This window comes from Lepeophtheirus salmonis, chromosome 6, assembly GCF_016086655.4.
Source record: "Lepeophtheirus salmonis chromosome 6, UVic_Lsal_1.4, whole genome shotgun sequence".
NCBI classification, from domain to species: domain Eukaryota; kingdom Metazoa; phylum Arthropoda; class Copepoda; order Siphonostomatoida; family Caligidae; genus Lepeophtheirus; species Lepeophtheirus salmonis.
The window spans coordinates 11,736,859-11,762,030 of NC_052136.2; the positions used below are offsets into that span (position 1 = coordinate 11,736,859).

General features: G+C 29.4%; 1 protein-coding gene across 2 annotated transcripts in view; it reads right to left on the bottom strand.

Annotated features, from left to right (window-relative positions):
- LOC121120739 (uncharacterized) overlaps positions 1-25,172 on the bottom strand; it is a 71,703-nt gene that overhangs the window by 7,437 nt on the left and 39,094 nt on the right. The window contains exons 8-9 of one of the 2 annotated variants that reach the window (XM_040715594.2): positions 7,564-7,679; positions 368-465 (exon numbers count right to left, since the gene is read on the bottom strand). In XM_040715594.2, coding sequence (XP_040571528.1) covers positions 368-465; positions 7,564-7,679 — 214 coding nt within the window. The remainder of the gene's footprint in view (positions 1-367; positions 466-7,563; positions 7,680-25,172) is intronic. The other variant, XR_005865186.2, reaches the window with a different exon arrangement.

The following is a 25,172-nucleotide window of genomic DNA, read 5'->3' on the forward strand; positions in this document are numbered from 1 at the left end:
AAAAATGTACACATTTTTAGGCGTGGGACTTACATGACTACCATATCGTTTTCATGACACAAAAGAGGAGAAAGTTAATTTTATATATATAATGTGCTTATTTTTTTTTTTTTTTTTCTATATTAAATACACTGAGTCTATGAAGAGGATTTATAAATGATGGACGCCCGCCGGTTATTATTGTTTATTTACTATTTTAAGTATGATTAAACTGCGACTGCAGACATAAAATGAATTTTTTTACAATAGACTGGGTCTAGAGTATACAAGCTCAAGGCTTGATTTGGACTCGTAAAATATGACTCATAATATCTCTGATTGATAGAAGTTCAATACAAAAAAAATATATAATAAAGGAGAAACTTACTTGCAGAGCCATAAGTACGAGTTATGGGAAGTTCCTGATCAAATACTTTCTGTTGAGTAATGAATTTAACCTTCTTCGGAGCATTTTGATTACTATTCCTATTAATATTTGAAGAAAAAAAATTGCATAAAAATATATGTAACAATGTTTATTCATATTTTTAAGAGTTTCTTGAAAAGTTACAATAAGCATCAAACAAAGAATAATATTTTACTTGACATTTTACATAAATAACTAGATAATTAATTCATAATGCATTTTCTTGATATATTTTAATCTTAAAACTAGTTCATTTAAGCATTTCGTATAGAAATAAAAACATTTAAACTGTTATAAAGTACGTTCATTGATGTAATAAATCGTATATTAAGTTAAAAATGGGCAAAACTAAACATTTACACCAAATAAAACTCATTGCTAACTATATTTATTGATATTTGAATAAAATATAAATAGAAGCCGGAAAATCTCTATAATATGATAGTTTTTTACAAGTAAGGAAAATGAGTCTACAAAAATAGAACAATTAGAGAAAAATACTATGCTTTTTGTAAAATAAGTAAAAGTGTTGGTTTCGAGTATTACTTGAACTCGCAAAAGCTCTTTATTAAAGCCCAAGACATTATGAAAACTAATCAAAATTACACAAAATATTTTTGTAAAATTTTGGACTTTATTGGGACACGAATCGTCAAGGCTCAAAACATTCAAATAATTATTTATTGTATCACACAAAACGAGGGTAAATAACTACATACTCCGGTCTTAATAAAAGAAGAGTTGATGTGTTAAAACGGAAAGACTAATGTAAGAAATCTTATTTCTTTTGGACATTTAAAAAAATAAGAAAAATCAATATGGTAACCCTGATAATGTAAAGAAAGTTTTGAAGGAAAGCAGCTTAGATGTTATCACATTTCTTAAAATCCTCTATAGTCAGCTGTGACGAGGGAGACAGGGGACAAGGAAATAAAAAAATGATTTTGGCAAGAATTACTCCAGTATCGATCCTCAATTCTACTCACAGTCAAACAAGGATTTGACATTTTTAACTCCGCAACAATTGTTCCTCTTAATCTTTTATGAGGACACCCTAATGTTCAATAAGGTTTGAATACTCAGGGGTTAAATATTCTTGTAAATAACATAGAAAAAGAAAATTCATTATTCAGATTACCAATTCCAAAAAAAAAAAACAAAAAAAAACTGTTGAGCGAAAAAAATTCCCCGGATTTTCAACATTACATATGTCCATGGATAAAAATAATTGTACAGTAAAAGGGGGCTCGACTTGTTAAAGTCACTATCTGAATATATGTTTGTTTTTTAAATTTTCTCAGACAGTTCTCATAATTGATTCTTGAGGAGATAACATATTATATGTTTAAACTATCAAGTGTAACTCCGAATGTGTTTACTCAAGAATGACGCAGAGTTACATTTAGGAGTTATTAGTCTATACTTTCAGATATTAGTCGTTAAGGAAGATGACAAGTATGTGGTTGAGTCTCCAGATCTCAGTATTTTCGAATGGGATAACGTCACAGAAATATCGAAAAGAAAAATATTTAAAAGTAAAAATTAGAACAGAGCCGTGATAAATAAATTAAAACTATGTCTCGTGTACCTATTTTGGATTATAAAAAAACGACCTCACAAAAAAGGGCGGAAAAAGACTCTTGACTCTTCCCAAATTACTCTTGATGAAATTGAAGTAATCAATAACATTGATACTAAAAATAAAAAAGAAGAAAGGGAACTACAGTACTTTGAAAAAAGAATCATGGAAAAGTGATAACAAGAGTAGAAAATATCGTTTACTATCATGATCTATGTATATAAGGTTTTATTTGTCATTAATGCAGACCTAATTTTCTATTATTCTGTTCCATAAATTAATATTTTCTAGTTCTTAGACATCATCGTATCAGGAGATCATCTTGTCGCAATAAATATTCTAGACACACTCAAACGTACCATCATCGCTATAGAAAAAGTAGTAGAAACAACAATAACGGAAGATGTAAAAGAAAATCTCGTTCCAAAGATAATTATTTCAGAACTTCATGATTTGCAATTGACACATTAAAACTTTTATTTTTTTGCAAAGTAAAACGCTGTAACACAACTAACCAGTAGTAATGTCATGGGAATTGATCACAATAATCTCGATGCTATCAAATCAGGAGGTTCATTTTTTAGTCAGCTTACTCAATTCTGAAGATAATTTAAAAAGAAGAATATCACTGATATTCTCTGGAACTTTGATTTCGACTCAAAGTCTCTTCGTCATCCCTTCGTCGTTAAGAAACGTCTCATTCTTAATCCAATCAGTTCTGATACTACATTTTCAACATAAAAACGAACAATTAACTCTTGCAGCCATTATGATTACAAAATCGTACCGTAAATAGATTTTCATCTACGATAAGGAAAAAAATTAGAACCAAAATCAGCTACGCCTGAGAGTGAATCTATAAAAAACTTCATCACACAACCTGAGGAAGGCTTCCATTTCCAGAAACATTTGATACAACCAAAGGCAATTCCAAGAACGAACAAAATTTGGATACATTACCTAAGAATGATACACTTCCTGAAACACATGATTCCAATTATAAACAAGAGAACTTACAATTTGATTATGTACAAGGTGAAACTATGGATATTGGTTTGATTGTTTCCTAGAAACTCAATACTATAAGAAAACTAACTGAGAATCCAAGGGGCCCACACGCTCTTAAGAAAATATGCAACATACAATATCAATGTTAAGTTGGGTACAGTCTAAAAATAAACTTGATTAATTTACGGGACATACGGGTTCCTAGGTACTGTTCAAAGTTGATTTATCTACAGGGGTAAAATCATAGGTACGATAAGAACAGTTTTATTTTGCTCAAGATGTGTCTTGTGGATTCGGAGAGTTTATGTTCCGAAAGTTTGGATTGGAATGAAGGAGGGGGTCTCAGTCAAAATAAATCTGGTGATGTAGATCAACTAACTTTATTTTTTAAAATAGATAAAATCTGATGAATGTCTGTTGAAGAAAGCTTGTATAAAATAGAAAAGTAATTTGTTCCCACTATGACTCCCTGTAAACACTTGTCAAATAAGCATCCTGTTTCTGCCCTCATGAACTTCCCACTAAGCGAATATGTGGACAACCTAACTCTGCCCAACTATATTTTTTATTTTGCTTTTCATTTTTTAAATCATTATTAATATTTTTATACATTGTAGACTTTTGAGTGTGGAAGCCCTTATAAAAACGGTATATTTATAAAGTTTTTTTTGGAAATTTGAAACATTTTTTTGGTCCGTCGTTGGTATATATTTAAAGATTTACAATTCAAATATCTGTTAATGATATAACATATGATGCAATGAAAAATTATTAACACATATTTAAACAAAAACGAGAAACGAAAATTTAAAATCCAATTCTCTCCTCGGGACAAATTAAAATTTTACTGAGGGAAATAGTAGTATTAAATATTTGAAGAGGTTGTGTGTTTTTGAAAATATAACGGAAAGTCATACCTTCTATGGTACAGTGATCGGTTATTTCAATCCCTGTATGTTCATTCCTAGTAATTTCATTTCCTATAAAATTCATTTCATACATTTTATTCCTCCTTTGAAGAGAGATATTTAGTACGTAATACGGCTCATGTTTCTACACTAGTTAGGAGTTTTTGTGTAGGGTTGTAGAGGAAGGGCTTGGCACTGGGTATTCGGCACTAGAGATGAGTGATGAATGATGATTAGGGATGGGTGGGAGACGGATACGAGTGATTTATAGTGTTTATGGATTAGAAATGACGTCGTGATGAATCTTTAGTAGTGAGTAGAAATGGAAACCCAATCCGTTGATATTATTTATATCTTGGGAAATGCAAGTAAATCCCGTCATTGCTCCTCCTCTTCTTCATCGTCTATTACTACTCGCTCCTACTCCTTTTCATCCATCGACAATCATCCATTCTATCATCTCCTTTTCTCTTCCCTTCCACTTTTCACAATTCAAATCTACGTAATCAATAACTATAAGCAAATTGCTCGAGACCCTAACTCCCTTCTCCAGGATCACTTACTTTCCCCTGCTTCAAGCTCAACTCTGGATTGAATCCTACCCTACAAGTTATAACAATAATTATCATTCATAGGATCATGTTGGGTCTCGTAATATATTTCTAGAATATATCGTTCATCCCCTTCACATGCAATCACAACTTTTCAAACTTCAATAGGTAGGTATCAAATAATTTTGAAGAAACAAGGAATACTATTACTATGGTCCGTTGTGAAGAATCATTGTCACTTATATGCAGTCAATTTGTTCATCAAGATTCCATGGAGATGATTTTACTAGAGTTATAGAAGTAGATCAAGAGGTGGAACTCTTCCAGGAAAGTCTGCATTCATTTCTAAATATGATATATAATATTAAATATTAAATGTATATATATTTTATTAAGTTATCACAATCATAGATGATGTTGTGCTCACTTCGACCCTTCACTTGTGTTTCCCTCAATGTGCCTCGGGGAAACAGCTCTGTTATTTGTAGCTATTAACAATCACATATCACTGGGAGGATTTTGGATCTTAACGAATGGAAGTAAAAACATATTTCAAGACCCTTCTGTAAAAAACATGATTTTTAGTGGTTGATAAATACAAGAGGCCGATTGATCTGTTGAGTTGAGGATTAAATACATAGAATAAGGAGATCTTCAAATTTTTAGGTTAAAGGTTGAAATATCATTTATTAATATAATAATAGTTATAATTTTCATTTCACAGTCAAATTCAAACTCAGAAAGTCTATGCCTAGGATGGACATCGTTAATTATGAAACTATAAAAACTTCCTTCTGAATCAATCAGTTATTGTATCAATGTAGCCAATTCTTAAAGATCAAATTGTAAAGTATTAAATATAAATTTATCTAATATATATAAAATATCCATTTAAAAATACATTTTTAACTTGTCCTTTAGTTAATCCAATATTAATTAATATAAGCGTTCATTTTAGTTCATAAATTATTTTTAGTTAAAAAAACCTACACAACCGGTACGAATAATCTGTAAATGATTCAGTTCTTTTGTTAAAACATTTCAGTTGTTGAGAGGGTTATTGACTTTGAAATTGTTAGTGTGTACAAATTAGAGTACACTCAAAGTAACAGGTTAATGAATACAAATATATATTAAAACACAAATATATTCTTCTTAACTTGAATATATTGATAATTTACGTTAAAGATAAAGTCAAAGTAAATATAAATATTTGATTGAGATTAAGTGATATATTCTATATGTGGGAAACTTACAGTATACACGAACGAATTATTCATGCAACTGAGTCAACTCAGTACGTTCACTAAAAAGAGTTGTTCAAAAGAACAAACTGATCACGAACGACACAACACTAGACAAGGACTACTAAAAGAAATACACTAGTACCCAAACTCAGGGGAAAATATTTAGGATGTAAATGATCATGTATTACTATTACGAATACGCTATCTTAAAGATGAAAAATGAAAAAGATTTTAATTATATTTAGCTTATTTTTCTTAAAATTCTAAACTTTAACAATTTACTATTACCTATAATTATATAATGGGTAAATTAGAGGGTATGACTTTGCTTCATATGATCGAAAACACACAACCTCTTCAAATATACAATGCTACTATCTCCTTCAATAAAATTGTAATTTCTCCTAAGAAAGAATTGGATATATCTACTAGGAGAATTAACGATTTTACTGTATTTTAATCTCTACTGTTACAAATATATACATACATACATTCTAATATTCCAATTATAGGGGTTTAACTCAACTTTGTCGGATGAGTTAAGATACCCTATCATTTTTTCCATTATTTAGAACCTTCATTTTATTCAAAAGACTTAAGTTGTATTTGTCCAAATATGGCCTCTTTTAAATAAGTCAACTTATCATTCTTTTATTGTCTACTTGGGCTTCTTTATGTGCATTTTGCAGAGCTTTTATGGGTTAAGTAAGAATAATTTGGTGGTATAAATAGACGATAACTCGTTCAAGACTACAAACATAATCCTCACTAAATTTTGAGAAAATATCATTTTGGCTTGACGGGATGTAAACGTCCGAGAAAAATAAATCGGTTGATCTCCCTAAAAAGCAAAGCATAATGACCACTCAAAAAATCTCGAGAGCTCTCTCGCCTACTACTTCAATTTTTGAACACATTCGCTCCTGAGTTTTTAGCGAATGTTACGAATATTTTTCTTAAATGTATGTTAACAGTTCACCATTCACCATATTCTATGGTATATTGGTAAAGCAAAGTTTCTAAGTCTATGTGAATCTATGAAAAACAGTCACGGGGTGCAATAAATAATGTGCTCTCTAATGTATATCATAAATATATTTTGATCAAAGAAATAACAATGTAGTCGTATTAATGAAGTATTGCGGACGTATGAATATAGAATCGAACATGTATGTATAGTGCAGTGTAGATAATGCTCCCTGATCTATATCATTTACATATTTTTTATTTAAGAAATAAAAATCTAGTCTTATTAATGAAATATTGCACTGTTTTTGTTATTATTGCTCTCTTGTGTATATCATAAGTCATCATTCAAATGCCTTTGCAGTATATGTTAAGATTTGAATAAAATATAACAGTGGTATGTACAAAATGAATTAACTATTGCAGGTGGATTGTATTTAGCAAACAGGGAGCTGTGTTTGGTTTGTTTTTAGTATTGAGCGCTCTAGATATTAGAGTAAACTGCAAATATCCCATCATATTTTTTCGTTATAATTCTTAATACTATTATTTCATTTTTAAGGCCAGAGTCCGTCATATAATTGATATAAGTATTGAGTAACTAGGTGTAAGTGTGCTCATGAAAAACAAACCTGTAAAAATAATATTTTTTGGGGGAGTTATTTTCTATATTATTAAAGCAAAATTTGTGTTTTAGCCGATGCCTAATTGCTCAAAGTAAAGCTGGATACTTCCACTAGTTCTAAAACAAAACAAACAATTAATGGCTTTCATTCATAAATTCTTATGTTAAACCATGATCCAAGATGGCCGACTTCCACAAGGACGACACACCATGAAAATGCTCTATATATAGGTATAAAAAGTACTTTATGGAGAAGGAAACAAAGGAACTTACCTGCTAGAGTTTCGAACGTGCTTTGAATGTGTTGTCGATTCTATACCATTCATTAAAGTTGGGGCAAAGTCTGTTTCAATCACAATCATGGACGTCCCTGTGTTATTGGCATTCCTCTGAAAGCAAAAACAAATAACTGAATTAGGCATTTTGCTTATAAAATGGTACAAATTTTAGATCTGTACATAAGTAAAAAAACATACAAATTAACTATATTCTATTATCTATATATTAAATGGTAATAACTATGTATGGGCGTGTATCTATCTCAAAGTGGATATTTCAAAATATTGAATAAACATTAAGAATAAACAAAAACTAAACAACTGGATGGAATACTACTTGATACAAGTGATAAATATTGATATTTGAACTAAATTAAAGTAGTATGTAGTGAAAATCCCCTCATTCCATTGTCATAGTTAATCAATCTGTTGTGTACAATATATGTAAATGAGATTGCATAAGAATGTAATAACTTATTTTTAATACATTTTAAAGTTAGATGTATAAAAAAACTAGGCAGTAAAGGGATATATTTTTTGAAAAAAAACAAAAAAAAGTACAAGTTTTTTTTATTTGTTGGTTCCATTTTGACATTCAAAAGTCCACAATTTCCGTTATTATTAATGACAAATAAGTTCCGTTGGTGTAAAAACAATAGAAAAACGGAATTATTATTCCTTTTCAAACAAAACCTGTAAAAACAAGATTGTTTTTTAAATATTAATATTACATTTTCTCAAGACTGCACATCAAATATTAGCAAATATCTAAAATTTTGCAAATGGAAATATCCCTTTATATCTAGTAGTGATTTTTTAATACTCAAAAGTTGGCTAAAATCTATCAAATGGAGAAAAAAACTCAAAACTTCAAGTCGAAAATACTCTAAAACTTTATAATAAGTTCTATGAATTATCTTTATATGTATTAATTTTACTTTTATACTTATGCAGAACCTAGAGGATTAGGCAACAATACATGGCATTGACGGGTTGCTTTAGAAATACTTCCTTAACTGTTTATTTACAATAATAAGAAAAAAATTTTTTTTTGTAAAAAATTGGTAAACAAGGCCTTTACTTTTACACGTCAATGGAAGACCTTGCAGGAGTTGAAAATCATCACTTAAACTTTTTATATTAATGAAAAACATTAGTTAACAGTCCACATTTTGCTAATCAACCCTGTATTTCCAATTTCCACGAATAAAATTTGAATTTATTCCTAAATATTATACAATTGACCATTTCAATTAAGAGAGGTATATTAAATAAAAAACTTATTCATCCACCTTCTTCCAAAATCTGCTTGTTTGATTGTAACAAAAACACATTTCAGTTATTTGACAAACATTATATTCAGTCCTTACGGGTATTATCATTAATTTTGTAAATCCACAGTATTTTTTAGCATGCAAGTTTGTTGTCAGCCTGAAATGTGTATTTTTATTTTCTAAAACTGTTATCATTATGAATGTTTCATAAAATTTGATCTAAAAAGTGTAAAATGCTTTTTGTAGTTACATTTTGAACAGGATTTTTTATTTCTTAAAGCTGTTATCATTAATATTAAATTATTAAAGAGAGAACATATAAGTATGGAGTAATAGCTTGTGCCAGTGCTCATAAAATACGGAGAGTAACCATGAGGGTTTGCTCTGAAGTTATTTATGTAAGTTCTTGTTGAACTTTGAGTGGAATTGAAGATAAACATTGGAGTAGTTCCAGCCTACATATATATCCTTGCTATATGGTACATTTACGAAATGGGATATGTATTTATCTTCTTCCTCTCAAGGCTTCTTGCACCGGATTCATATTTTGCTTTAATTTCCTATTTATTTTTGTCTTTACAAATTGACAAGTTTATTTTAAACTAGCTCTAATTATTATTCTTCTTTTATCTAGGATATAACCACAAGTGTTCTGTGCTCATGGATGACAGATAGTAATATTGATGATTTGATGGGGAGTTATATGTTAAAGACCTGCTTGGACTTAGAATAGAATTGAACAATGAAAATAAAGTAATTCATGTCCATGTCTTTGTTTGATACGGAGTGGAACTTGCGGATGATCTAAAACAATGACAAGATAGCTTAGCTACTCTCATCCCAAATATTTCTCTAATTGTCAGAGTTACAATTTTATTTTTCGGGAGTGTTTTTTACGTAACAAAAGGACTTACAATTTAAACCATAAAATAATACCCTAATACTCAATGAATATTTATTCATTGAATTTTATACTCCTGGAATAAACAGTCATGCAGCTTAGCTTGTTTTTATTTATTTCCCCGCTTGAAGGAATTGAGTAAAAAATGGCGTTGACTATTTTTTTCCAGTTTTTATAACCATTTACTCTTTATATATTTCCCTCTGTGTGATTATTCCACGTATTTCATGGTTTACTACATAACAGTATTTTTATAAACTATAAAAATCATTGTCAATAGGTCAAGGTTACAAAAAACCATTAACTTGAAATTTTATGTATACAACTTTTATGCAAATGGGTGAGCCAACTCATAAACAAAATTTATCTATAAACTTCCTTTTTTCTAACAGATATAAATTGTTTATAAGGTCATATCAATTTTATTCATTAGCGTTGCAACTCCATTTATCATGCTTTTACCTTCTTAAGATATACGTCGCAAATATTGAAGTTGTATATATGTAGAAGATGAAAAGGAGCTTAAACAATTACTTATATCTTCATCTCCAAATAGTAAACACAATTAAATAAAGGGTATGATATGGAATAGTGTTGCCCAGATGTTTTTTTTCTCTTATTGGAATGATGTAGTTGCACCAATTAGGTATATATATACATTATAATACTATATTTAAAGTATCTGAACTACGAAAATGAAGTCAATAAAAAAAAACCATTCAATACTCTTTCTAAAAGAGAAACAGTGAATCAAATCTTCACACAGTGAAAACACGAGAATAATTTATGATATGGGAGTTGTCCAATGTGATATGCAGTTTCATACCCGTTATTCTTTCTTCCGTTCATTTATTAAAAAAATCCGTCGCTCATTCATCTATTTATTTCCGTTCATTAAAAAAAAAAAAAGCCCGACCTAGTGATCAATTTAAGTCATAATTTAGTTTGCACCAAAAAAAACTTTTTGTATATGATATGTTTGCCTTAAAATACTAAAAATGGCGTTCTTTGATCATTTGATTAAAGATTTTTTCTTCTCTTGAAAGAATTCAGCTTCTGGTAAGTTTTAAGGAGGTTTCATATTAGGTAATTGAGTAATTCATGATATTCTGGGCACTCTTACCGAAAAAACAAAACAAAAAAAAACAACAACATATTATTGTTGCCAATTAAACTTAGACAAAAAATGGATATCATGGTTGTCGTTGTTCCACTTGGTTTTAGCTTTGGTAGTTTGAAAAAATATATCTCTTGAGAACAATATAAGTGATTGAAAAATGGACGTTTTTCTGATATTTTTCTCGCTAATCGCTCAATATTTTGCCGTTCAGGGGCAAACGTTCAAAAATGAATGGAAATCATAAACATTCCTCATTTACCAATCAATATTCATGCTGTCGATTCGAGATATGATTGACTTGATTCAACCTGTGAGCCGATTTTTAAATCGAAAATATTCCAAACCAATTAACTTTATATTCAATTAATGTTTTTCAATCTCAACAAATAATAAATTTAATGACCAATTTCAAAAAATTAAATCCCAAGATAAATTATGTTATTTTCTGATCCATTATAAATTATTTATAATTAAGATTATATTGAATCTTTTTAGTTCATTCTTATTGCAAATACTAATTATTAATAATGGTATGCTATTAATGTTTGTTTTAAGATATTTTTATATAAATGATCATTTATTGATATAATAGGTACTGCTACAATTAAGTTTTTGGTATCATAACTAATTATCAAACCATGTTATATTTAGTAGAAAATAATTCCAAAATTAAGGATATGAATTATGAGCATTAAAATTATATTTAAGATTCTTGTCAAACATCCATTTTTAAGCATAATCTATTAGAAAATAACTCAAACAGCATTCACCCCACGAAGCAAAGTAAACACTATATATTTATGTTGCCCTCAAGCTATTAAACTAACTGTGAGTAGAGTTGCAAGGCTTTCTAGTCTGTAAATTAGTTACGTGTAAGATTTTTAATCTTACAACATGATATAATTCATGTTCTTGATGTAATTCAACCATGCCCTTAAGCTTTTAAATCCATCTTGATAAAAGAAGAATAATACAATTAAACAACAATATTTATTTTCTTCAAATAAAACTATAAAAACGGGACTTTTTTTTTTTTTTTTTTATAGCAATAAATTTTATTAATTTTAAGTAAATATCAATAATGACTAATAAAATGGAAAGATGCATGAGGCCTTTGGATTCGCTGAAATGTCCTCATAACTGTTGGACCTTGGAATTTTGCCTACAAATATCGATAGTTCATTAAGTCAAATAAGAAATATGGAATACTTATTATAAGCATTTTATATATCTTGCAAAAAATATTCCTGTTTTCAAAATAATAATTTAATACAAATATACTATAGTTTTGCTTAGTTATATAGTTTTTTCTATAACCTAATGGAATATTTAAAAAGGAAAATCACCCTCAATAACATCACGAGAGATTGATTGTACCTTATTTTAGGACTGACAAGTATAATTGGATGGAACTGGACTGCTTTCCTAAATAAGGACTACAAAACGTAGCTTTTGTTTTGTTTTGAGTCCTTAATGCCAGATATATATGACTTTTATTTGAACATATATATTGTAATTCTAGATTGCTCATTTTGAACTGATAATACAATACAAAGACGTGATAAAATGTTTGGTAAAATTAATTGGTCTTAAGCCAATTACATGATACTTTAGAGTTTTGGAATTATAAAAGAAATGTCCCAACTCCCCTGTAAAAATTTAGGAACTTAGCCATTGGAGTGGTATTTTTATTATTTTACAAAGCTGTTTTCGTTATTCCTTACTTCTCGAGGAGATAACATTTCATTGTTAAGTACTTTTGTGCTCATAAATTACAGAGAGGAAGACATGTTGAAGAGTTTGTTGAACTCAGAGTAGAATTTAGGAACGACATTGAATAAATTTCTCTTGTATATCGTTTCCCAATTACCGACAGTCATTTTCACAAACTTCAGGGTGACCATGTCAATTTTGTGGTGTCTTATTTTTGTAAGAAACCGACAAGGCCTTTTTTTTTTTTTTTTTTTTTTTTTTCTACAATTCTAGCCATTAGATGTGTGTTTTTATTAGAATTTCCATTTTTTCCCCATTTCTAATTTATCGTCTACGCATAATTGGCTGAAGTCGACACTATTCTAATATTGAGCAATGACCATCTAGAACACATTGAGTTTCCATTTATTTCAAATAACAAAAATCTACTATTGTTAATTTAGATCCACTAAATCCTTAATGAATACCTTCAATTATAAAAGCATATCAAGAAATATATCAACCTACTTACATATTTTTTGATTCCCATATATGATACAAGCCTCATATACAAAAGAATAAGATAAAGGATTAATGTATACTATCTCATGTTGGCTCTAATATAATGTAATTTCCGGACTAGATCTATTTGGCTCTACAAATATCAATAGCTATAATTAAAATCTTATCCATTATTTTCATATAGCTTAATAAAATCATATTTTGGATTCAAAGGTCTGATCGGCATCTTTTAAGCTTTCCTCGTAAAGGAAGAAAAAAAAGGCTCAAAATCAAATAACAAAAATTTGAGTTCAGTAGATCAAAGTTTATGACTCGAGACGTAAATAAAAGTCATATCAGTTGGCAGCCTGGATATTTTAGAGGAACGCCTTTTCATATTTTTATTTCCTGTTCCTTTCATATCACTGGCCATTTTTTAACTTACAACCAACAAGAAAACGAAAATATCTTTATAAACAAAACTGGAAGCGCTCATTAGTACTCCCTGTTATGCTTGTAAATAGTGAAAAAATAATGTGGCTGATATGTAAAAAAAAGAAATGACGTCATAAATACAAATTTATTTTTGATAGTTATGACGTTTCTTCGGTTCTATTTTTTTATGCCCTGGCAGCACTAATAATTTAAAACTCTTGCATGAAGGAGTTATGCAGATTGTCAACTTAAACTTTTACTTTTATCTTGTACGCACCGAGAGGAAGTTTTTATTTATGTTATCTCTATGACACTATTAAGGGAGAAGAATAAACAGATCAACTGCTTACAAAAAAGCAGATAAAAATTTAAGATGTAGTATCGTTAAAGCTTATGCATATTTTAATGGTATCACTCAATCTTGTTTTCATAAGGAGCAAGAAAAAAGATCTGAAATTAGTTGACAGTTTGCTAATCATGCTTGTCTTCAAGCTGTTTTATTATACAAGGTGAGACAACACGACCTCCCTTTTTTTTAAAGATAATAAAAATAAAAAAATGGTTAAAAAAAGTTATTTATATATTTTCATAATAATAATACAAATTTAAAGTTTTGCTTTCCATAACAGTTCTAAAAATCATATCATATAAATGATCTGCTCAATTATCCTTATATCAAGCTTTGGTATTTCAATACTTTAATTTTTTCCCTTTTTTTGTTTCTCTTGCAATAATTTTTCATTAAAAGGTTTTAGAGGGATTAATATTTTATACATAAAATTACAGAATTAAATAAACAACATTGTTTATAATAAAAACGTTGATTTGGTATTTAGTTATGCGCAATTCTGCAAAGATCTTAAAAATGTTAGGTTCTCTGGAATAACTCCGATTTAAATTACAAAATTTGAACGAATTTATAATCCTTGAATAACATTAGATATTATGGCATCCATTTTAGCTCGTAGGTTTATTACTTGTGGAGTCATTTCCGTTGATTTGCAAATTTCAAATTATGCAAATAAATTGAAAAAATTTGAAACAATTAACTGATGTTCATAAAATCCAATCGAACTCAGGAGTTCGATTGCAATTCATTTAAAATTTAATTGGGTAAAATATACTGTCACACTTTTTTTGGGAATTTTTTTATTCGACAGGAAAACCCACATTCCTAACTACTCCAAAGTATGAAAACGAGTAACTGTATTTCCAAAAAACTCACGTTTTTAAAATGATACCATGCCCACCCCATTACTATATCTTCATAGAGAAGGCCTTCTAATAGGTAATTAATTTATAAGCTCTGTTTATCTATGTTTTATAAAAAAACATTCTGTATTGATATCGGATATATCGGTCCTTAATATGGGACATAAAATCGGTTTCGCCCTTGAAAATCCCGCTTTGTTCCTGATGTCTGTCCTGAAAAACGTTGCAAGTTTCAGAATATCTTCTTGGTAGAATCATTTTTACTTTCATAAAGTACCTCCGTGTACTATATATATTTGTTTAGTAAAATTTCAAGTATCTGATGGGCGCAAAGAGATTTGCATACAACCTGTTTTGTTCTCTGCATGGGGTTTCCCTGACATATTTTTGTGTATATTTAAGTAAACCTTTCTGTTTTTATGAAGTAAAATGAAAGAGGAGGGGGGACTCTGGTTTCATTCTTTCTCTTTTTGCGTTTCAGGTATTGTTCTTATAATAATTGAAGAGTAGATTCGAATCCGACGTTGCATGTAAAAGTGTATCTAGATATGTGAGTACCTCAAGAGCAACAAGAACCGCTCAAATCAACGAGGATAGTAGCTAACAGACCTCTACGAAAAGTCAGGATGCAGTACCATTTTCATTAAGAAATTAGGAAGATTCTTCAGGTCACTTTCTCACTCAAAGCTCATAATTGATATTTATTTGTATACATTACAAACCCAACGAACAAATTGAACAAAAAAAAAAAAATATGGTGTTGAGTTATAAGAGTTTTGTAACAACTAAACCTTCTAACTCAAATCACTGTTTGTATTAACCAAATATATAGCACAAGTTTTAAAGCAATCAAACTTATTTTTTCTCAACAAATAGTAATAAAAAAAATGTTTCTGCGAATAACAAAATAAAATAAAGAAAGGCGACACTTTGTGACCTCGATACCTCCGAATGAAAGGCATACACCATTTATTATGTAATATCAATAAATTACTTTCATTAATTAAAATATGCAGTGTGTTCATATATACTAGTTATATTGCAAGAAAATTGCATTAACAAAAAAGGGGTAATATAATGCACTAAGTAAGTTCTCAGCATGAAAATAAAACCAATTTCCTTTATGCATTTCCCCTCTACTACATACTTAAAACCACTAAAAAAAATGTTTCCTTGAATGTCTCATTAACTTAGAACAGAGAAAATAACGTAATATTTTTTTAGTATATAGGTATTAATTAAGCTATAAAAGAAAGCTTGGCTGCAAAAAAAAAAAAAAAAAAAACTCTTCCTGAAGATGTTGCTTTTGAAGTACTTACATATTTATATATGTATTAATATGTAACGTACGCATTATTGATTTCAGCCATCTTTGCTAAGATCTTTTGCCCCAGGAAAGTCATACCAAAACCTGTAATGTCCTCCCACAGAAGTACTGTTGAGCTGAAGGCCTCCATTTAGCGGGAGTGGATGGCCATGTCTTATCAGTATTTCATCAGAGTGTGAAAGGCCTTCCAACCTCGCGTAGTGCCTGGAATTGAGGCTAAAGGTGGACATTTTGAATTTTAAGGAACAAAAATGTGTTTTTTCACTAGTTTATAAATTTCAATGTGCTAACCTTAATCATATTTAAGCTCTAGATGATTTTGCTAATGCTGTCTGCTGTGATTCATTTTTGCTTACGCAAACAGTATCAAAGCGACACTATAAAAGAGTCTTGCAACGGAAGAGACGTTGAAAATTAAGATAAACTATTGGAATAGTACGCTTTTATCAAATATCTAATCTTTCTAGTCCCTAATAGCTTAAAAAAGAATAATAATTGGACAAAATTAGACTTTTCATAGGGATTTTCAGTAGATGTTACTTTGATTATATTCAAATGTCGGTGTTTATCGTTTGTATGAAGTAGAATTCAATGAAAGTGTTAAGTTTATTTTATTTATAAAACCATTTGACGGAGTTGAATCAAGATTTATTGGAAATTTATTCATTTTATGTAGTAAAAATATCAATATTGAGCCCCAAAAATGATGTCTCCTTCAATTATGAAGCCATTTATGACGTCAGTGAAAATGCTCTGTAGATTTTAATATCGAAGTGGATCATCTAATTTATGAGTAAATTTATATCCATAAGCTTTGTTATCACGTATTAAGGTTTCCTTCTCCCCTGATACTTATATGCCTCCATATTGATCAATTAAATATATATATTAAATATAGTTAGTTACAACTTCAGCAGAACACCTCTATCCATCATATAACAGTCAGCCAATGTTAGCAAGTGTGTATGATAGACGTTTTAAAAAAAACAAAAATCAAAATGGTAACCTTGACAATTTGAAGAATGTTTAGGTGGAAAGAAAGAATAATTATGATCACGCTTCATTATAACAGCTTCAATCATCTATGACAAGGGAGGGAGGAGAAAACAAGGGGATTTGCTAAAATTACTCCTATGTCGATGCCCAATTCTACTCTGAGTTCAGCAAAGACTTACAATTATAACTCAACAACACATATTCAAGGTTACGATCAATCAAGTTTTGAATATAATTGAATCTTCTGAAATTAAGATTATTTTTTTTTAAAAGAAAAAGAAAAAACGGTATATAACGGAAAAATTACTATTATGAAATAATAACAAAAGATTTAATTATTCTTAAAACATGCAAATAGATAATTTTTCTTAATTGCCCACCATTTATGATTTATTTCAACACTTTTTACTTAATAAATTACAAAATATAAATTTTTAGTTAGTTATTGTTTAGAGTTATAAAATGTAATGACTTTCATAAAACAAAAAATGAAAAGATATCCCTACAATTTTTCATACACAATTCAAATTTCTGAAATCCATATATTTTTAAACTTCAAGAATTCATTGTCGTTTTATTCATAACTGCGGAGGGGGAGTATGGGCCTTTTTGGCGGAGTCATAGTTAGGAGTTGGGAAATTTTTATCGCCTTCAAATACGAAAATTATTATAATGTATGTTAATGAAAATTATTTATAATCTAAAGCCTACACTGAGCATCCTAAAAGTGTTTTTTTTTTCTTAATGGTTATAAATTATAGGTCTTAAGTACTATAAATTTATGGAACTTGAATGCTGAAACTAATTAATATATTTACTTTACAAATTTCAAACGAGTTCTAAACGTGCTCTATAGTCTATATTTTCCAAACATTTTTGAAGTTTAAATTATTAGTTACGTAGAGAGTAGCCACTAGCCATGTTAGTTCATTATTTAGTCTTGAGAACAATCAATATGTTATGAGTGAAAGTAAATTTTTTTCCTTGATTACGACTCCATAAAATATGTTCAGAAACTTATGAATGAACTAGTAATAAATTTAAGATATAAAACTTTTGATCCATTTTATATGTTGCTGATCATGTTCAATATTTTACGTTCCAAATACTTTCCTAATACTTGGCACAATTATTTTCTACATATAATTAGTAATTATAATAGATTTAACTAGTAAACCTATGAATTAAATTTATATTTACCAGTCTCTTCACTAAAATAAATTAATAGTACTTTTTATAGCGAATAAAATATATGATTATAAAATCGTACAAAGGAGTCAGAATAGGTGAGTTCAAAACACCGGAGTTGAAGTTGGACATTTTATGCATTGGTTTAATTAATTTCTTTTATACTTTCTTTATAAAATTAAGAAGTTAATTTTGAATATTTTAAAAGGTACGTCGATAAATTATGCCAATAGTTTTTACAGCTTGTGATACAATTATGTAAAGTTATTGAACTGCATATATTAAATTAAAATATTAAAGAAGAGTGGTTGTTCATTATACAATCAAAGGTTCTTTGATAAATGAATTAACTATAATATTCTTTGTTTCTACAACCTTCTCAAAGAATAATTCTATAGAATTTAATTAAATTTCATGTAAATATATTGGCATACATTAAATTTAATACATGGCTTCATTCAATTAATTTACAATTTAAAAATTAATATTTAAATATCAAATAGAGTAACTGTACTTTTTTAAGATAGTATTTACCACTGACGAAAAAATAATTAAAAAATAAGTTGATGACTTTTAGGACATAGCATGTGTCAATGGTTAACTCATAAATAATAATAATCATTTATAAGGTTCATAGTAATTAACAGTAACGAACAGTTGTTATTTATTATCTTATAACGTTCAAATAATTGAAAATAAACCTTTTTTAAATTTTATTTGGTTCCTTTATATTAATATATATATAAACCAAAAAGATATTATAAATATAACATAAAGATTAGATTTTGGTCTTTTTATGACCTTGATGTAGTTTTTAAAGAAAAGTCTACCAAGCCATACCTCTTCCTCCATAATTACCTTTTCTACAACTAAAGAACTTGTTGTAGCTTGAATACTGTATAGGTCCATTCATTTTTGTATATTTAACTTCCTCCAGAGGTTTATCTTTTTATCTACTGTTGACTTAATTAGGTTCCAGTTATCTTCGTGGATACCATTACTCTCCCACGTGATGCCTAAACTTTCTTATTTATATTGTAGCTCCCAACTTTGAGATCTCGAGTAGGATTCTCTGAACTGATATGCATAATAGCAGTTTTACTCCAATTTAACTCCAGATCGGATCTCTTCTTAAATTTTCCAAATAAATTATTGTATTTTGATGTTTCTTCATTAATTGAGCTTCTGAATTTGCTTCTACTATGGTAACATCTTCTGACTATAAGTCAATGTTATGCTTATTAACATACTTGATATTCTGACTATAAGTCCAATGTTATTATAAAAACATTCAATTTTGAAAACATACTCCAACCCCACCATACTTTTTTGACATGAAATTTAATGTAATGAACGATATTTTAAAATTTTAAATTGTATATTCTAAATTACTTCAGATTGATTTTCTTTTTAGGAAAGCATTTTCTTTCTGTGGCTACTATTTTCTGGAATCTAATATGAAAATAATTTAAAATATCACTCCTTTTCGTGTGAATTTTACACAAGTATTTTATATTCATTATTCCCGGGCTGAGAAATTATCCTTTGCTGACAGTTGCTTTAGTCTAAAATGGGCATTACTCTCCAAACTACGTTTTCCCTCCATTTTTGTCTACGCAACTTCAGCAACCCGAAAATAATTGACAGGGTTTCCCATAACTCTTCGAGAGAAAATAGAGCCTTCCTCTAGAGTAATTCCAATTTCATTTTGAATCCTTAACTCTCTCTTTTTATTTTTTTCAAGAAATTGTATTACAGTAATTTTTATAATTCTCCTCAGCATCTGTTCTGCTTGATTTGGTGAAAATGAATCATCGAAAATCCTTGTCAAGCGCTCTTTATGTTTCATCTTAAATTTATCTTCTTCCAGGAAACCCATTTTGGTATTTTAAAACCATTATTGTTCCGTTTTCCATAAAGTTCCATAATAGTTAACTTATGATCCGAATGAGGTTCTGATTTGTATGAAGCTGTTTCCAACAGACGAACTAATTAAGGAGAGTCAAAGCCATATCTATTTTTTGGCATCTGACTTCCCCTTTTTCAAGAAAAAATATCTAACGGGCTCAACACACGGATAATATCTACAAGATTAAACTTGCAAACTCAATTTATCAAAATGGTTATATTCGGGTGTACCAATCGAAATAAAAGGCAAAATATATTCCCTTTGATTATTAATAATAGTCAGAAAGAAAGAAGAGTGGGTCTCACTGTGGCTATAAACATTTAAAAGACAAAATTTTAAACCATGGGCATCTATTCAAATTTTGTGCAAATGATTTTTTTGTAGTATTATTTGATACAAGAAACATCCTCAAGAGTAAAGACTCATCTATTCGAACCATTGCTTATGAAAAACACCAAAACCTTTTGGGTAAACAAATAGGACAGTTACGATTACACAAGGAATAGTTCTCCGATTTAATGCCTTGAAGAAAAATGATGTGAGGATTCAATGACATCAAATGATTCATAAGTACAGCTCTGGATCTTCTGGCTTTACCCCCTCGGGAATTCAGAGAAATTATCTGCCTACGTTTAATTTTAAGTCCAAAACTTTGGTTTGTATGTTTTTTTTTCGAAGGTCATTTTAATATATAGGCAAATAAAAGAACAAGCTTATTTTCCGTTGTGTTAGTGGACCCCTCAGGCTTCTCAGCGTTCACCACATCAGTAATAGGAGCTTCAGGTGTTGTGGTTCAGACTGTGGGTCTGAATCATCTTTTGTTGGGTTTTCGTTTGGAAGTGGTTCTTCTCTACCAGTAAGATTTACCACGGAGATGTAGGCTCCATATTCCCTCAAGTATTATTTTCAGAAATATTTTCAAGTTTTTCTTCAAGAACTGCATTGAATTTTAATTATTTGGTGTCTTTTCTCCGTACAGTTAAGTCAAAAATGACCAAATCTGAAACACCTTTGGCATTGTTGTCATACTCTGAGAAAATAGAGATTACTAAGATTCTTGTTGACTAGAATTATTTGGAGGATGTTAAACGGGTCGCCCACAACCTCAAGTTTATAATTTGAGGTCCTCTATAAGTTTTTGTAGCTCTTGAAACATTTTTCTGCTTCCAAGTCTTTTGGGTTATGTTCAGGGTAAGAGTCAGAGATCTCCACAAATTTTTTTATCCATTCTTTTAACTTAGTTTCATCAACCCTCTTAAAAGTATTGATTGCTGTTACTTTAAACTTTTTCTTATTCCCCAATTCAAAATTCTCGATGTCTTTGATCTTCATGTCAATGGACACCATGTCTTCTGGAGGTCCTATAACTTCAGTTTTGTATGCTTTTTTTCAAGTGTTCCAATCTTGGCAAATGCCCATTGGGACTTTCGTGTAAAAAGATGGGTCGCTACACCCAACCTGAGCTCTTGTAATTTCATCTTCAAAAACCAAAGTGAAGGGCTGCTCTGTATAATGTCAATTGCTTTATATTTGCGTTATTGAATGCACGATTGCTGTCGGACTATGTTAGAGTAATGACAAACATTTCCCACCTGTATTTTGAGCTAAGGTCAATTTTTCCTACGGCTTCTTTGACATTTTTCTGTTTTCTTAGAGATAACTTTAACAAATATCATTTTCTTTTTATTTTTAGTTTGATTAAGGTCAGGGGGTCGATCCGTAGGGGATCTTTTCATTTCAATGTAAAATAAGGAAGAAGAATAAAAATATCTTACAAGCAGGTCGTCCGTGTGGCTCACAACCTGCGCGAAGGAGAAGGAGAGTGCTTCTAGATTATTATGAAGAGGAAGATCCCTCAATAAAGAATCCATAAATAGGACCCTTGGATGATGAAATCACTAATTTAAGTCCAATATTAGCACTTGAAACATTTAAAGGACGCTTAAATAAACACTTGTTGTTTTACTGGAAATTAAAGATTGATTTCAATGTTAGAAACAGTCTCTAACCTTCCAAAATCTACTTTTTCGCAGTTTATGACAACTTCATTCTCTATAAATATACATAGAACCATTGAAATCTAGTACCCAAGCCTTTTAAAATGGCTGGAATCCTGATCAACGTAAAACCAGGCCGAAGATCTCGGGATAAAATGTGCGTTATTGCAACATCTTTGGTGTGGTTTTACTGTAGTTTACTATTTTAGTCTATCAGCTGCTTGTTATTGACAGTAGACAGAATGCTTAAAGCAACCCAAGAAAGCGGCCTTGACAGATAATTGAATAATTTGTCGCTCCAAGAATAAAATGAAGACTATGATTTCAACAATGATCACATCTCAAACTATGATATTCATTGCAGAAAATGATCCAAAAACTGGAATTTTAGGTATTTCATACAATATGAATGACTAAATGGGGATTTTTGCATCCGAAATGACCATTTTAAGACGTATTGTATCATCATCTCAATTAGAAATCCATGCATTAATTATTGTGGTCTATTGTTATATTGTGTTCACCGTAAAATGTATTAGTGGGTTGAAGAAACATTTTGGACATTTGATAAAATAATGATTTGTTTCTTAGTGTTATAAAAATGAGCATTTTATTAATAGATATCTACTTGCATTAGGGAAATCTACTTATTGCTAACAATACTTTTATTATCCTTTCAAAAATGTCATTTAGTTTATTGTCAGGAAAAGATACAATCTTTTGCAATGTAATCCCAAAATCTTCTTTATTTCATTATGATAAGAAAAGATTCAATCATTAGTATACAATCATTGATACGTTTTGTTTTTAATAAAACTCCATAGTTTGTTAAAAAGAAAAAAAAAACCTTAATAAAGTAACAAAAAAGGGTATATCTAGCCTATTATTTATTCAGCAACTATTTGTTTGCTCTCAATAAAAAACCTCTTTTATGTAGGGTTTATTAAGCAGTAATCCATTAATCATTACTTATTTGAAGAGTAACATACCAATTGCAAACTCCTTTCATATTATGAACACTCGATAGAATTTAATTAAAACACATATTTTTTATTAGCTCAAAATTAATATTCATCGAACTAAAGGCCTCAATGGAAAGAGTGGAAACTCAGTAAAAATAGAGAATGGGTTGCCTTCTCGTTTCTGTTTGGCTATTAACTATCAACTGCCGTATATTCTTATTTGAAAAGTCTTTGAGGCGTTCTATTTAGAGGACATAACCTTAATTTCATTATTTTGTATAACTAGCCAATAAATGCAATATTTTTTCATAATGCTCATGAGTTGAGTTGATCAAAATATGAAAAACAAAAGTGGAACTACTTTTTGTAGTAGACTTATGGGTATTTACTGCCATGGCTAGATATGGAGTGGGGTTCGTTTATAGATTTTTTTTCGTCTGATAGCTGCTTGCAGCTAATTTAATGAAACGTCATGACGGCTATTCTGCTCCTCTACCAAATATTCTTCCCATTGTCAGGGGGACACGTTAACCCTTGAATTCTTTCTTTTTTAACATAGCGGTATATCATATTATTTTCAACTATGATAGTGTGTTGATTAAAAATTGATCATCCTCAGATAAAATGTACGTTGTCTTTACGTCCATGAATATGTTTAGCATTCCAAAAGACATAAAAAGTGCAAATTGGATTCGAACCAACTTGAATGTTGATCACACTGATTTATAATCAATTCTTCTAATTTATTCACTTTTTTATGTCCAAACAATCATATCATTTATTGTAAAAAAATGAAATTCTTAAGAGTTTACTAAAGTATCTTATATTTAAAGAAATGTTGTTTGTTTTGTTTTTTTGTTAATTTTGAATAATCGCTTAAATAATAACTTAAAAAGTTATTAAATATACATTATCAACTGAAATATTGGCGGCCATTTTATACAAAAAATAACAGTTAAAGCCGTAAATCATGAAAGAACGGCAGCGTTCAATCGATGCCATAGGAAAAAGATGAAGAGCATATTTATTTGCCGTTAGTGTGTTGTTGTCGTTGATTTCTCTATGTCTGGTTGAGTCCTTTAGTTTCAAACAACAACAAACTCACACGCTAAAAAAAGCTTAGGATTTACAAACAAATATCTTAAATGATCAATATCATTTAAGTATTAACATATGATATTCGACTTCTAATTTGTAAATTTTGAGTTACGACAATTTGGGCCTCAAACTTTTTTCTTTTCATTTTTAATAGGACCTCGTTGTTAAATATGAGTCCTTATCGGACAAATAAATAAACAAACAGCTACAAATATAAATATAAAAAAAAGTAATTGGGAGGCAATAGTAATAGCAAAAATAAAAATTTTTCCACCTTCTATATCGAAAGTTGAGAGCCAAATATCATCATTAAAAATTTACAAATATACGTATTATTGCCAAGAAGCCTTATATTTTATGTTAATACCTAAAAACAGAGAAATTCAGACTGTTGAAATGAATTTCTCAGATCCATTTTATTGTGTAAAAATGGGAAGAAAAAACCATCATTAATAATGAAAGAAATTAGTTTTAAGCTTTGTAAAATTATCAAAATTTCAATATTAATTTGTCATGAAAAGATTAAGAAGGTTAAAATTATATACTAATTTAATTATTTAAGACCGATTACAGTAAATTTATTTGTAATCTTGACCTGTCTCTAAAATAAAAAATATGAATAACAATTCATGCTCAACCAATCCCAGTTTACTACTAATAGGAGCAAGAAAATTAGAAAATTGAATTTCATAATTAAAGAAAAGATCCCTTCGACTTCTTTGTCCAGGCGCGAGAAGAGGGTGTGTGTGTTGATATTTTGTTGAATTCTATAATTTTTCACATAGAGAGCTTACATTATCATCTAATTAAATTGGTAATTAAAATGGTTGTTCGATAGTATTCCAGTTAATGATTCCCTACCAATTGAATGGTACTCCATGATCAATACCTTTATCGTATATATATATATCAATAATTACTTATTGATACCATTATTCCCAAATTGCGATCCACAAAATCATAGAGAAAGCTAATACACAATATGTGAAGAA